The sequence below is a fragment of the Microtus ochrogaster genome, unplaced genomic scaffold (genome assembly GCF_000317375.1).
Source record: "Microtus ochrogaster isolate Prairie Vole_2 unplaced genomic scaffold, MicOch1.0 UNK44, whole genome shotgun sequence".
Taxonomy (NCBI): Eukaryota; Metazoa; Chordata; class Mammalia; order Rodentia; family Cricetidae; genus Microtus; species Microtus ochrogaster.
Window position 1 is genome coordinate 2070417 of NW_004949142.1, and position 13752 is coordinate 2084168.

At 50.3% G+C, this 13752-nt stretch overlaps 1 protein-coding gene across 1 annotated transcript; it reads right to left on the minus strand.

Moving 5' to 3' along the window:
- Positions 1-1650: 1650 nt before the first annotated feature.
- Fzd2 (frizzled class receptor 2) lies at positions 1651-5172 on the minus strand. Its single transcript, XM_005369101.2, has one exon. The coding sequence runs from the start codon at positions 4890-4892 to the stop codon at positions 3180-3182; it is 1713 nt and encodes a 570-aa protein (XP_005369158.1). The 5' UTR covers positions 4893-5172; the 3' UTR covers positions 1651-3179.
- Positions 5173-13752: the final 8580 nt, after the last annotated feature.

Here is a 13752-nt window from a genome sequence, read left to right on the forward strand (position 1 = left end):
TGGCTCCATGAGCTCACAAGCATGCCCTATAGCAGAAGGATGGCTCCATGAATCCACACGCATGCCCCACAGCACCCAGGAGGTGTATCCAAGACCCAGCCTCTTAGAGATGGTGCCCTTCTAGGTATCCAGGAGTTGGTAGCTATAGCTCCACTAAAAAGAACCCGATACTCAGTCTTTGGGAGACAGAGGAATTTGTGGGGGAAAACATCAATGCCTTTCTTGGAGGCTAGCTTTTTAACCATCTCTTAAAGGGCTAAGAGTTTGTAACCCTGGGAATGTTTCTGAGATAAGCCTGGATTTAGGGGGTGGGAACAACAGTCTGACTAGGAAGAAGGGAGTCTCCTAGGGAGATCTAGCCACTGCAGAGCTGCCACATCGCTCTAGACTCGAGAGAACAGAGACATCACCTGTGGCCTGTGATCTTCCAAGTTTTCCTTTTCTATCCTTCCTGGCATTAAAATGCAAGGCCTTCCTAAGGTGGAAAGTGGTTGCTACACCTAGGACCTAGAAATGGCAAAAGTGAACCTGAGGTCACGTGTTTTAGCTGGGTTCTCCAGGCAGCAGACACTGATTCCAGGTGTAGCCTCAAGCTCAGGCAGTTTATCATTGGAGTTCCTAACCTACAGCTCCCCTTTCTTTCAGACAGTTCATTAAAGTGGGGGTGGGATGTGCAGAGTCCCCCCACTCCCCGCTTTCTCTCAGGCACTCCAGCTTCTTGGACACCTCTTAAAGGAGGGGGCTGCGTCTTTAAGATCTGTGGTCCCTTAAGAAGCTGACTTATCTTCCCTCTCCGGCCCTGTCGGGAAACCACTTTGTTGTGGCAGACCTTGTATCCCTATGTTGGCAGACCTTGAGGCAGGGGGAGCGAGCTGGGAAGTTGGCAATTGTCACCCATTCACCTCTCTTTGAGCCATTCTTGAGAGGGCACAGAAACGGATGTCACAGAGGCACACAGAGCCAAGACCCTGGGGCTCTTAGGAGTGGGGGAGGCTCTCCCCAAATCTTCAGCAGAAACCAGCATGCCTTTTCCTGTAGAGCTTCATCCCAGGCACTGGTAAACCCCACTTGACTCCTGGGGTCTCACCTTTATTGCCAGGAGAGGCGCTCAGAATTGTGTGGAACTGACCTCTTTCCTATAGCCTTTGCGGGGTTCTTTTGGACTTGAAGGAAATGGAGCTGTGGGGCCATGACACTGCTCCCCCCACCTCGATAGGTAAGACAAATTTATATTGAAGACTTAGTGAATTTAGCACAAATAATTTGGAGACAGACTATATATTTGAGGAGGGGGGTCTTTGCCGAAATGCCGGGCTTCAATACAATTGCAAACAAAGCCCCACATATGACTTCAATTACCACCAAACATTTCCACTTCCCTTCCCCCAACATAAACTAACATACACACACACTTGGAAGTCGGGGGGGGGGGTTCCAACTTACTTTCTCCCTTGTCCCCAAGTCTGCCAACAAAAGATGATAAGAAATCAATTTTCCCATAACTATTTAGTCAAACAATTGAGGCCTTGAGCGAAGAGCCCGCTCTGCCCAACCCCCAACCAAAAAGGTGAAGGAGAGGGAAGGAGGGGCTGTGGTTTGGTTGGGGGGAGTTACAACCCTGTTAAATACAATTAAAGGGCTAGATCTCTGAAGATAATTAAATGCACTTTATTATGATGATTATTAGGTTTTAATTTGCACTATTATCAAGAAACAGGAGAGATGGCCATAGCACAGTCCTGGCATACTAGCCTTCGAATCCTACGACTCCAAACAGTAGACAGAGCCGATGTGTGTTGGAAATTGGAATTCTCATACCGGGAAAGATACTTTATACACCATCCCTCAGGCAGCTCACTTAAGAAAAATCTTTACTTTTATTTGTGTGCAGGGGGAAGAAACATGTTAGGAACACTCTATCAATCTTATGATATAGAATGTCATGTAAACACTCCACCCCACCCCCACAACCACAAAGAGCCTGCCCAGAGAGACCTTCTAAAGCAAACTTAACCCAGTAGTTTTTGTTCTTTTCCTGGACAACTTTTTTTTTTAAAGGCCACTCTTTCGTCAAAAGAAAACTAAAATTCCCACCAGCTCATCCATTCCCCTCCCTCCAACCCAAACACTTTTACTGCTTTTGAAAAAAAAAAAAAAAAAAACCTCAAACAAAAAACCCACACATAACACACAACCCAACCCTAAAAACTGCTAACCTGGATACCACTGCGAGGAGCAGACTACCGGGAGAGAAGGAAGGGACGAGCAAAAGAGCCCGGGGTTTGCTAGTGGTATCCCTAACATTCAGGGAAAGAGGGTGGCTCTTAAAATGGTGTGTGTACTGGGCGGGGTGGGGGTGGGGGTCAAAACACACTTCACAAAGCGTTTCGTTGCCCATTCTCTGCGCGTGGGCCGGAGCCGAAACCACAGAAAGATCTCGGTGCCCGCAGGAGAGTGGGCTAAGGGGGGTGGAGGCCATTCCTCCCCACATCTCCGCCCTCCCCCTAAAAGCGGTGTGTTTTTCCACGTCTGCATCTGGATTGGGAGGGTTCCAGATTTCGAGTGAGGGAAGACAGAACAAATGAGAAGGGTGAAAAGGGGGGTGGAGGGGGGAAGAGGACGGGAAATAAAATATAACAAAACGAATCCAAGTCTTGTTAAAAAATATCCCACAGCTTCCACAGGCCCCGCGTCGGCGAGGAGGCTCGCAAATTCGGCTTTTATAGAAGTTGAGTGGAACTAACTCCCAACTCCTAGAAGCCAACAAAAACAGCGCGCATGCTAGGTGCCTCTCCCAGCAGGCCCAGCCCTGCCAAGTCACCAAAAAATTCGAACCAGAACACAGGGCGGCTTTTAAAAGGGCACTTAGAAAAGGCGAGACCTCCTCCCCACCCCCACCCCGTTCTTCAGCCTAGGCGCCCTCGCTCGTGTTTTTCCCCCCTTTTTCCTTTTAAATAGAAAATATATAATTAAATTTACAAACACTATTTACAGTTTTAATCACAAACCTGGTAGGGGTGTTGGACAGAGTTCTTTTTAAAAAGCGACCTAAAATAAAATGTGTTTTTTTTTTAACTGTTCTTTATTTTTTAAAAAAATAAAATAGGAGTCCATAGGCGCACCCTCTCCCGAGAGGAGGACGGTCCTGGGGGAGGGGGTGCCCACCAGGCGAGGCCTCTTCACACGGTGGTCTCGCCATGCCGGCTGTTGGTGAGACGCGTGTAAAACTTCCTCCAGGAGTGCAGCGTCTTGCCGGACCAGATCCAGAAGCCCGATGTGATGCCCACGATGAGCGTCATGAGGTATTTAATCATGTAGACTGTGAAGTCGGGCGACATGCGCGGCGTGTAGTGGGCCGGGCACGGGATGGCCAGGCTCTTGCAGTGCTGGCTGACCCACGAGCGCTCCCAGTGCTCGCGGAAGGCCTGCTCGTAGAAGTAGCAGGCGATGACGATGGTGGCCGGTACCGTGTAGAGCACCGAGAAGACCCCGATGCGCACCATGAGCCTCTCCAGCTTCTCCGTCTTGGTGCCATCGTGCTTCATGATGGTGCGGATGCGGAAGAGTGACACGAAGCCGGCCAGCAAGAAGGATGTGCCGATGAACAGGTACACGAAGAGCGGCGCCAGAACGAAGCCCCGCAGAGGGTCCAGGCTGTTGAGGCCCACGAAGCACACGCCGCTCAGCAGGTCGCCGTCGATCTGGCCCATGGCCAGGATGGTGATGGTTTTGACGGCTGGCACGGCCCAGGCGGCCAGGTGGAAGTACTGCGAATTGGCCTCGATGGCCTCGTGGCCCCACTTCATACCGGCTGCCAGGAACCAGGTGAGGGACAGAATCACCCACCAGATGGAGCTGGCCATGCTGAAGAAGTACAGCATCATGAAGAGTATAGTGCAGCCCTCTTTCTTAGTGCCCTGCACCACCGTGCGGTAACCGTCCTCAGAGAAGCGCTCGTTGCACACCACGCGCTCCTGGAGCACGAAGCCCGCGATGTAGGCCACCGACACCATGGTGTAGCAGCCCGACAGAAAGATGATGGGCCGCTCTGGGTAGCGAAAGCGCTGCATGTCCACTAAGTAGGTGGTGACCGTGAAAAACGTGGAAGCGCAGCACAGCACCGACCAGGTGAGGATCCAGAGACGGGCAAAACGCGTCTCCTCCTGCGAGAAGAACATGGAGCCGTCGGGTCGTGCGGGCTCGCAGGGCGCTGCACAATCGCGTTCACCCAGAAACTTATAGCTGAGATAGGACGGCACTTTGAGGACGCGGGGACAGTGGAAAGGGTGCTCCAGAGTGGCGTAGCGCGGGGGCGCGCCACCACCGCCAGGGCCACCCGGGGTGCCACCCGCGCCGGGCTGCAGCCCGGAGGGCGGCGCGGTGGTGAGTAGCGCAGGAGCTCCGTCCTCGGAGTGGTTCTGGCCCACGCAGATCTGCTCCGCGCCGTGGCGCGGGAAATGCTCGCAGCGGAGGCGCTCCGGCCACTGGAAGCCGAACTTGTTCATGAGAGCCTCGCAGCCTTGGCGCGCGCGCTCGCAGATGGAGCGGCACGGCGGGATGGCCTGCTCCAGCACCGTGCACACCGGAGCGTACATGGAGCACAGGAAGAAACGCAGCTCGGGCGAGCACTGCACCTTCACCAGCGGGTAGAACTGGTGCACCTCCAGGCCCGCGTCCTCCTGGTTCGTGTGGCCAAGAAGGTTGGGCATGATGGTCTGGTTGTAGGCGATGTCCGTGCACAGCGGGATGGAGATGGGTTGGCAGAAGCCGTGGTCCGGGATGGAGATGCCCTTTTCCCCGTGAAACTGGGCCGGCCCGGCGGCCGGCAGCAGCAGCAGTGGCAGCAGCAAGCGGGGCAGGGCGCTGCGGGGCAGGGCGCTGCGGGCCCGCATGCTGGCCGCCGCCCCCAACTCGGCTCCTGGGCGCCCCCCAGCCCCCGCCCCCAACCCCGAGACCGCGCGCCTTCCCCGCTGTCGCCTAGCTGCCCGGCCGCCTCCCGCGCCTCTCTGCAAACTTTGCTCGCGGCCGCAGGAGTTGGGGAGGCCGGGCGGGGGAGGGGGCGGCGCACCCGCCTGCTGGTTCGCCGCGGTCGGACTGAGTGGTCGAAGTCGCCGCGCACTGCTGCCCTCACTCCTCTTCCTCCTCCTCTAGCCTCCGGGCTTCCCCTCTCCCCACCCTCCACTACCCAGCGACTTCTTTGTGCCTCCTTCAGCCCTCACCTCGGCCTCTCCGATCCCAATTAGTCGGTTTCAAGGGGGCCCCCGCTGTCGGCCCCGCCCTCTCCTCACCCCCCTCCCTTCAAAGGGATCCTTGAAACCGCCCCGTCGAGCTTTGCACCGTCCCAAAATGTGCTCACGGCCAATCAGATTTAAACTCGAGGACCAGCCCCGAGGACTGGATTGGTCGACCGCAACATAATGAGATCAGAAACCAGATGCCAAGAACTCTACCCCCCTCCTTTTGCTTTTTTAAAGAGACAAGCTATTATTATATTAGGGGCTGTTTGCTCAATCCGAGATTTCTTCGGAGTCGCCGGGACGAGGTCCGGAGACACGTTTTCCCAGGGTGGCGTCCGAACCGGGGAACTCTAGCCTGATCTGTAGTCCTGGAGCCCAGGCGCTCTGAGCTACTCGAGCTCTTTGCTCACGGCCCCGCTCCTCAACCTCCCCCACTTTCTCAGTACCATTTATAAAATCAAGTGAAAAAAAATCTCAGGTTAAAAAATATATAAATGTAAATGTGTGTGTTAAAAGCGCGTAAGCTAACAGTTTGCAAAGACTTCTCGTCAAACCCCTCTCATACAGTGGAGGTAAAAGTGTCACTTCACCCTAAAAAAGGACCCCGAGGAGTTTCCTCGCCCCTCCCCCTTCACACACCCTTAAGTAACCCTCTGAAAAATTGAGAGCCTGTCTCTTTAAGGGGCTCTTAAAGGGGCCGGGACTCCGGGGTGTAATTGCCCCATAGCGAGCACAAAGGAGCCCATTATGGTTCTTTGTGTTCGGTGGCACCTCAAAGTGAGAAAATTCAGGAACTCGGAGGCCAGGCTTCAGGGCTGGGGCGGGGGGGGGGGGTGAGGTGAAGGAGAAAGGCCCAGAGTTGAGGTTTCAATCCACCCCCCTTCCGAGGAAAATCTTAATTATGCAAAGTAAAGTTTAGTTGCCATAAGGAGGAGGTCTTAATGGAAAGTTAATGGCGGGGGTGATGGGCAGTTTCGAGAGAAGAAACCTCTTTAGGTCTGACGAATGTTTTGGGGAATTTGCCTTCTCCCTCCCCATCCCTGCTCCGCCTCCTAAAAGCTTCCAGATTTGATCTCCTGGGAGAAAAGGGAGTTTTACCCAAACTTTAAGTGATTCCACACCCGAAAGATGGTGTGTGTGGCGAGGGAGGAGGCTGGGGGAGTTGTGGTAGAGAATTTCTCCGGTCCAGCTCTCACCTGGCCGAGGGGTGGGGTGGCCCATAGACCAACCCCCACCCCCACCCCCGACAAACACACTAGGCTTGTAAATTTGAGGTCTGGAGAGGGAAGGGAACTGCATGGGAATCTGTGTCTGGTACTGGATGATGGATCAATTATTTCTGTTGTCTCTGGAGAGACGACAGGAGGAGACTTAAAAAGAAAGAAGATTGTCTAGAAAGCCGCTTTTGCTTCTCAGTACAGGCCCAATCCTTCCAGCTCGGGAAGCTGCTTCCTGCTCAGATCTGGGATTGGGCTGCATACAGAAACTGCAAAACAGCAATTTAAGGAGAAAAGAGTATATGATGAACCTGGGCTTCCCAGGGTTGAAAAGAGGCGCTCCCCTGCACCCCCACCCCGACTAGGGGAATGAATGTAAATTTTTAGCACCTCACACCTGTGATCCCAGAAGGCGAAGCTGAGGCAGGAGAATTACCAGGAGTTCCAGGCCAGCCTCAGGGGCAGTGGCAGTATGAGAATGAAAGAAGAGAAACAAACAAAAATATTTAAGTTCTTTACAATCTGAAAGTGCTCTTTATTGGAATTTTTATTTTATTTTATTTTTTAGACAGGGCCTCACGGTATAATCCTGGTTGACCTAAAGCTCTCTATGTAGACCAGGCTGGCTTCAAACTCACAGAGCTCTGCGTTCTAAATGTGCCGAGATTAAAGGCATGTATCAACACCCTCAGCATCTTTAGTGGAGTCCTAAATGTGTTCTCTTTTCCCTCTTTCAAAGAAGAAAGTGTTGTGGGGCTGGAGACTCGCTCAGTGGTTAAGAACACTGGCTCCTGTTTCAGAGGACCTGCATGGCAGTCCCAGAACCCACAGCCTCAATAACTCCGATCAGACGCCCTCTTCTGGCCTCCCTTGGTACTACATGAACGTGATATCCCTATATACTGGCAAAATACCTGTGTACATAAAATAAACAAATTAATAAATCCTGTGTCGTGTGCCCTCCTCCCCCAGGCCTTCCACACATTGGGGTTTCTTACTTTAAGACCAACTGCAGGGGCTGAGAGGAAAAGGCTATGTCCTTGTTGTTGTTGAGACCCAGCTTGGTCTCAGACTCATTTCACAGTGTGAACCATTGATGGACTAACTCCAGGACGTGCCAATGTTCTGTAGGGCTACTGAGACAACCCTGTGAGTAAAGGCCTTCCTGCCAAGCCTGATGATTGGAGGTCAGACCTATGACCCACACAGAAGAAGAGAACTGAATGCCGCAAGCTGTGCTCGGACCTCCACATGCATGTGTCTACATGCAAAATAATTAGATATGATTTTTAACAGTTAAAAATGGGTCAGGTGGTGGTGGTACACACCTTTAATCCCAGCACTTAGAAGGCAGAGGCAGGTGGATTCTGCGTTTGAGGCCATCCTGGTCTACAGAATGAGTTCCAGAACAGCCAGGGCTACACAGAGAAACTCTGAATTAAAATAAATAATTAATAGCCGGACAGTGGTGGTGCACGCTTTTAATCCCAGAACTTGGGAGGCAGAGGCAGAAGGATCTCTGTGAGTTTAAGGCCAATCTGGTCTACAACAGCTAGTTCCAGGACAGGCTCCAAAGCTACAGAAAAACCCTGTCTCAAAAAAGGCAAAAATAAAATATTAATAATGATGATGATAAATAAAAATACAAAAAAATTAAGGTGCTGGAGAGGTGGCTCAATAGTTTACAGCACTTATCCTTGTTGAGGACCCATCTCAATTCCCAGCACCCACATTCTGCCTCACAACCATCTATAAGCCCAATTCCAGGGGTTCTGGCACCCTCTTCTAACCTTAGCAACCACCAGACATGCAAAGGGCACACAGACATACATGTAGGCAAGACACACATTCACATAAAACTAGAAAGTCTCAAAAGAGAGCCAGGCATGGTGGCTCGTGTTTTTAATCCCTGCACTTGAGAGGAGGGGGCAGAGGATCTCCATGACTTTGAGGCCAGCAAGAAAAGACAGTGAGATCCTGTTTCAAAAAATAAAAACAAGTCGGCTTGGATATAATTTGGTGTTGCTAGGGACTGCATTTATGGTCTTTCATATTGTAGGCAAGTGCTCTACCACTAAGATACATTCCTAGTTCTGTCTTTTTTTTAATTATTTATTTTTATTTTACATGCATTTATGTTTTGCCTAAATGTGTGTCTGTGTGAGGGTGGCAGATACCCTGGACTCAGAGATACAGACAGTTGTGAGCTGCCATGTGGGTGCTGGAGTTTGAACCAGGGTCCCTTGGAAGAGTAGCCAGTGCTCTTAACCTCTGAGCCATCTCTCCAGCTCCCCTAGCCCTGTTTTTCATTTATATCTGTGCATGTGTACAGTTATTATTAATTTTGTATGTTTGTTTCACTTTGATCAGGTCTGCCTCTGCCTCCCGAGTGCCACCACACCAAGCTATTTTATTAAAGACTTATTTCTTTACACTTTATATGTATGAGGTTTTATTTATTTTATTTTATTTTTTTGGTTTTTTGAGACAGGATTTCTTAGGGTAGCTTTGGAGCAGACGTTAGTGTGGACCATCCAAGGGCTCTATAGGCAGATGAATTTTTTTATAGTTATTTATTTATTATGTATACAATATTCTGTCTGTGTGCATACCTGCAGGCCAGAAGAGGGCACCAGACCCTATTACAGACGGTTGTGAGCCACCATGTGGTTGCTGGAAATTGAACTCAGGACCTTTGGAAGAGCAGGCAATGCTCTTAAGTACTGAGCCATCTCTCCAGCCCTAGGCAGATGAGTTCTGAAGCCCAGTGCCCAGTGGAAGGGCACTAGCCTTGAATGGGGAGCTGTGAGCGAGACCAAGAGCATCCAGAGAACACCGAATGGGAAAGCTAAAAGCTGTCCGAGATGCCAACTGTTAAGAGCCAAGAAGGGAGACTGAGGAAGAATGAGGCCAGGCCAGATTCTATACAACAAGAGAATCCCACAGGGCTTGTTTTTCCTGATCCCAGTTCAGAAGTTTTATTTACCTTGCTTCAGTTGTGAGATGGCATGTAGCCCTCCCTTGACCTAGTACTGGGCCAAAAGCTTGGTTAATATGCGTTGCTATTTCTTTTTTTTTTTAATATTTATTTATTTATTATGGATACAATATTCTGTTTGCATATATGCCTGCTAGAAGAGGACACTAGACCTCATTAGAGATGGTTGTGAGCCACCATGTGGTTGCTGGGAATCGAACTCGGGTCCTTTGGAAGAGCACGCAATGCTCTTAACCACTGAGCCATCTCTCCAGCCCCGTGTTGCTATTTCTTAAATTACATTTATTTATTTGCTTTGTAGGTGCAAGGGCTGCTCTGCACATGCAGAAATCAGAGGACAAGGTCTGGGAATCCTGTCTGTTCTTTCGCCATGTGACTTTGAATCTTGTCTGTTCTTTCACCGTGTGACTTCCCAAGATCGAACTCAAGTCATTTAGGCTTGGTGGCAAGCACCTTCAACTGCCTTGCCGGGAGCTGTTTCTGTTGTTTTTAATCCAACAAATTATGAGGCGCCTGTCTTATATAAAGCAGATAGCCTAAGTCAGAGCTGGGATGGCACATGCCTGTGACACTAGCTCTTGGAGGCAGAAGCATCAGGAGTTTAAGAGCAGCCTCAACTACACAGCAAGCTGAAGGCTAGCCTGGGTCACATGTGACCTATATGCCTTTAATCCCAGTACATGGGAGGTAGAGGGTGGGATATCTCTGAGACTGGAGGCTAGCCTGATCTACAAAACAAGTTCCAGGCCTAATAATAAAGTTTTTAAAAAGAGAAAGAATTCTAGTTGATGTTAGGGGGGATGTGAGAATACTGTGTTTAAAGCCTCGCAGACACACTTAAAGGCTTGTGTGTCACACACACTGAGCAAATGACAGCCTGCTTGTGATACCCTGCACACCACAGGCATGCTCAAAAGATGGCAGAGAACCAACGCCCAGCTAAAGAAATCTCTTCCCCTCAAGTTCTCCATGTAAGCCTCCTCCCACCTTAGGACAGCTGTCAAAGTACTTACCTTGCCCACCCCTTCTCCCCCCAACCCCACTCCTTCTCAGAGAAGCCAGCTTCTCTCCCCGTCTCTCTGCTTTGTCTACAGAACCCCTAGAGGATCATACCTGGTGTGGGGTGCTCCTAAGGGAACTGCCTCTTCTCCAGGAAGCCCTGGCAGAGGGCGAGCCCCAGCTGTCTCTTCCATAATGGGTAAGTGTTCTTCCTTCCCAAGGCATTATTGTCCTTCCGCCCTGAAGAGGGAGGGATTGTTGGCATCTGTCTGGGGAATATGAAAAGAGAACAAAAAAGAAAACAAAATTTCAGATACTTTCCAATCCTTGAAGATTTTATTCTTTAATCAAAAATACTCTGTTCTTGGGCTGGATGTGGGAGAGCATAGCTTTAATCCCAGCATTTGGGAGGCAGAGGCAAGCCGGGGATCTGCAAATTCAAGGCCAGCCTGGTCTACACAGTGTGTTCTAGTCTGGCCAGTCTAGTCTACACACTGAGACTCTGTCTCAAAAACAACAACAAAACACACACACACACACACACACACACACACACACACACACACACACGTCTTCTTGGGCCCAGAGACTCAGATGGGGCTAGAGAGATAGCTCAGTGGTTAAGAGCACTGGCTGCTTTTCCAGAGGACCCAGGTTCAATTCCCAGAACCCACAGAGCAGCTCACAGCTATCTGTCATGCAATGCCAGCTCGGCTGGAAGAGTGTTGGTCTAGCATGCACAGACCTGTGAGTGGTGATCATGCCTGTAGCCCCACAGTTAGAAAGCCAATGGAATAGGATCAATGGAAGTCAGCCTCATCTACGTATGGAGTCAAGGTTATCTGAGTCTACCTAAGACCCAGGGGCTGGAGAGATGGCTCCCTGGTTGAGCTTTTCCGGAGGTGCCAGGGTTTACTTCTCTGACATCTCCACAGGCAGGCAGATAAATAAAATTAATTAAAAGATCCTGCCCAAAAAAAGCAAAAAAAAAAAAAAAAAAAAAAGGAAAAATGATAAAGACAGAAACCTGCTTTAGATTAACCAAAGACCTAGGATTCTGGGACCTCTGCTTCCTGGCCTACCGAGTCTTCTGTGCCTTCACCTCAGCAATGCCAAAATCCAAGGCTGTTCAGTTAGCTCCTTCATCTTTCCAGCACCTACACCAATGTTTCTGGAAGGCAAAATGGGCTTTAAAAGGATTAAACAGATATTACAGAGAATCTATTAATTAAGGGCTTTAATTAGTCCAGGCCTTAGGTTGAGCAGAAACAAGCGTGGGTGGCTCGGGGCAGACTGGGCAAAGCGAGGCACCGAAATCCATTCTGAGTTTGACAAGTGAAGTTCTTGAACTGACTCTACTTTTTACATGGAAGAAATTAGGGTTCGTAGGAATGAATGGATCAAGTATTCTGTCTCCTAGAACCTTCTAGAACCTAACACCAAGAAGGCAAGAAAGGGAAGCCTGAATTATAGGTTGTAGGTGTGGAGGGGCTGTAAGGGAAATATGTGGGTACCCGTTACGAAGGTTGGCTTTACTCTCGGGGCTCCCCTCGGTTCCGGTCACTAGCTTCCATTTGGGAGGGGGTTTCTACTCTCCATCCTCTCTCCCAGGATTCCTCCCCTTTGCCTCAAGGCAGGGGGTCACCTTGCCCCCTCCCCTCACTGCTCGCTCTTTCCTGTAACTTAAGCTGTTGTTGGGAATTGGAGTAGCGGGGCGGGTTTGAGAGGAGGCCCCACTGCTTTTCAGGGTGGAATTGAAACCCGGGAGCTGGGCTTGTGGGGGAACACGGGCGGGGGGGGGGGGGAGGAGGGAAATCAAAACGGCGGCTGCAGCTCCATCTGGGAAACCAACTTTGATTTACTAGCAGGGACCTGGCTCTCTCACCACCCCCACCGTCCCCACTCTCCCCTCCCCCCCTCACTCGGCTTTGTGGGGATAACTGGGGGGATGGGGAACCGGCTTCTTCTCCCAACTTGAAAACCAGCTCTTGTGGTAGGAGGATCCTCCAGCGGGAGCAGACTTAAGCAATGCTGGACGTCTTGTCCAGCTGCAGACTCTTAAGGGGGCCCAGAGTCTCAGGAACGAGGGAGGGTGTACCCTTGGAGAAAGTAAAGGCCTCAGCCCCGGCAGATTCACGCCTGCTCTGGCTGAGCCAACTCCCTGTCTGAGATGCGGGACTAGGGGACACTAAAGGGGGGAACTGCGGATATTTTCTGTTATTTATCTATGACCTAGGATCCCTTTAAATTGATGGTAAGAACCTATAATATAAGAGAATATCTGGGGGCTGGAGAGGTGGGTCAGCAGTTAAGAGCACGTGGGTTCAATTCCCAGCACCATCATGGCAGATCACTCCTGTCTGCAACTCCAGTTCCAGGGCTTCTGACCCCTCACACAGACACACATGCAGGCAGAACAGCAATGAACATAAAATAAAATAAAAATGAAGACATCTGAGAAATACAATGTAAAATACTATTTCAGGGGGCATGAGGACCTGAGTTTGGGTCCCCACACTTGTGTAAAAAGCCAGATGCAGCCCTGGGGCTGAGGAGGGGCTGAAGGATTCCTTACTGGCCAGCCATTCCAGCTGAATTTGCTAGCTCTTGGTTCAGTGAGAAATCCTTTCTCAAAAAAATAAGCAGGCTGAGTTGGGTACTTAGGACTCCACATGGCGAAAGGAGAAACTAACTCCTGCAAGGATCCCCTACCTCCACTTGGGGCTCATGCACACAATTTTTTTTAAAAAAGCTTATTTATTTTGAGGCAGGGTCCCTCTACATAGCCCTGACTGTCCTGGAACTTGCTCTAAAATCCAGGCTGACCTTGAACTCAGAGATCTGCCTGCCTCTGTCTCTCAAGGGCCAGGACTAAAGGCATGTGTCATCACATCTGGGTTCAAAAAAATTGTAAATGTAATTTTTGATGGACTTTAAAATATTCTTATTGCATTTATTTATTCTTTGGGGGGTGCATGCGTTCCTGGGGAAATGTGTGTTCTTCTTAAAAAATAATAAAAGCAGGGGTGTTCTTCTTGAACATGGGGCACAGGACAGACACGCACGGCGGAACAAACACAGACACGACACGGCGGCTCCCACGTGGGTCCACTTTAATGGGGGAGGGAAACACAAAAGGACAAAGGATGTGGGACACACGAGGAAAGGCAGGACGAGAGAGGGGCCTCGTGTGGCCCTGCCTTTTAAACGGGGAGCGCAGGGGTATCTGGGAATATCCAATACCTGCGTGAAGGTGCACGCACAGGTAACCATAGTCCAAGAGGAGTCTGGGAGTTGTAGT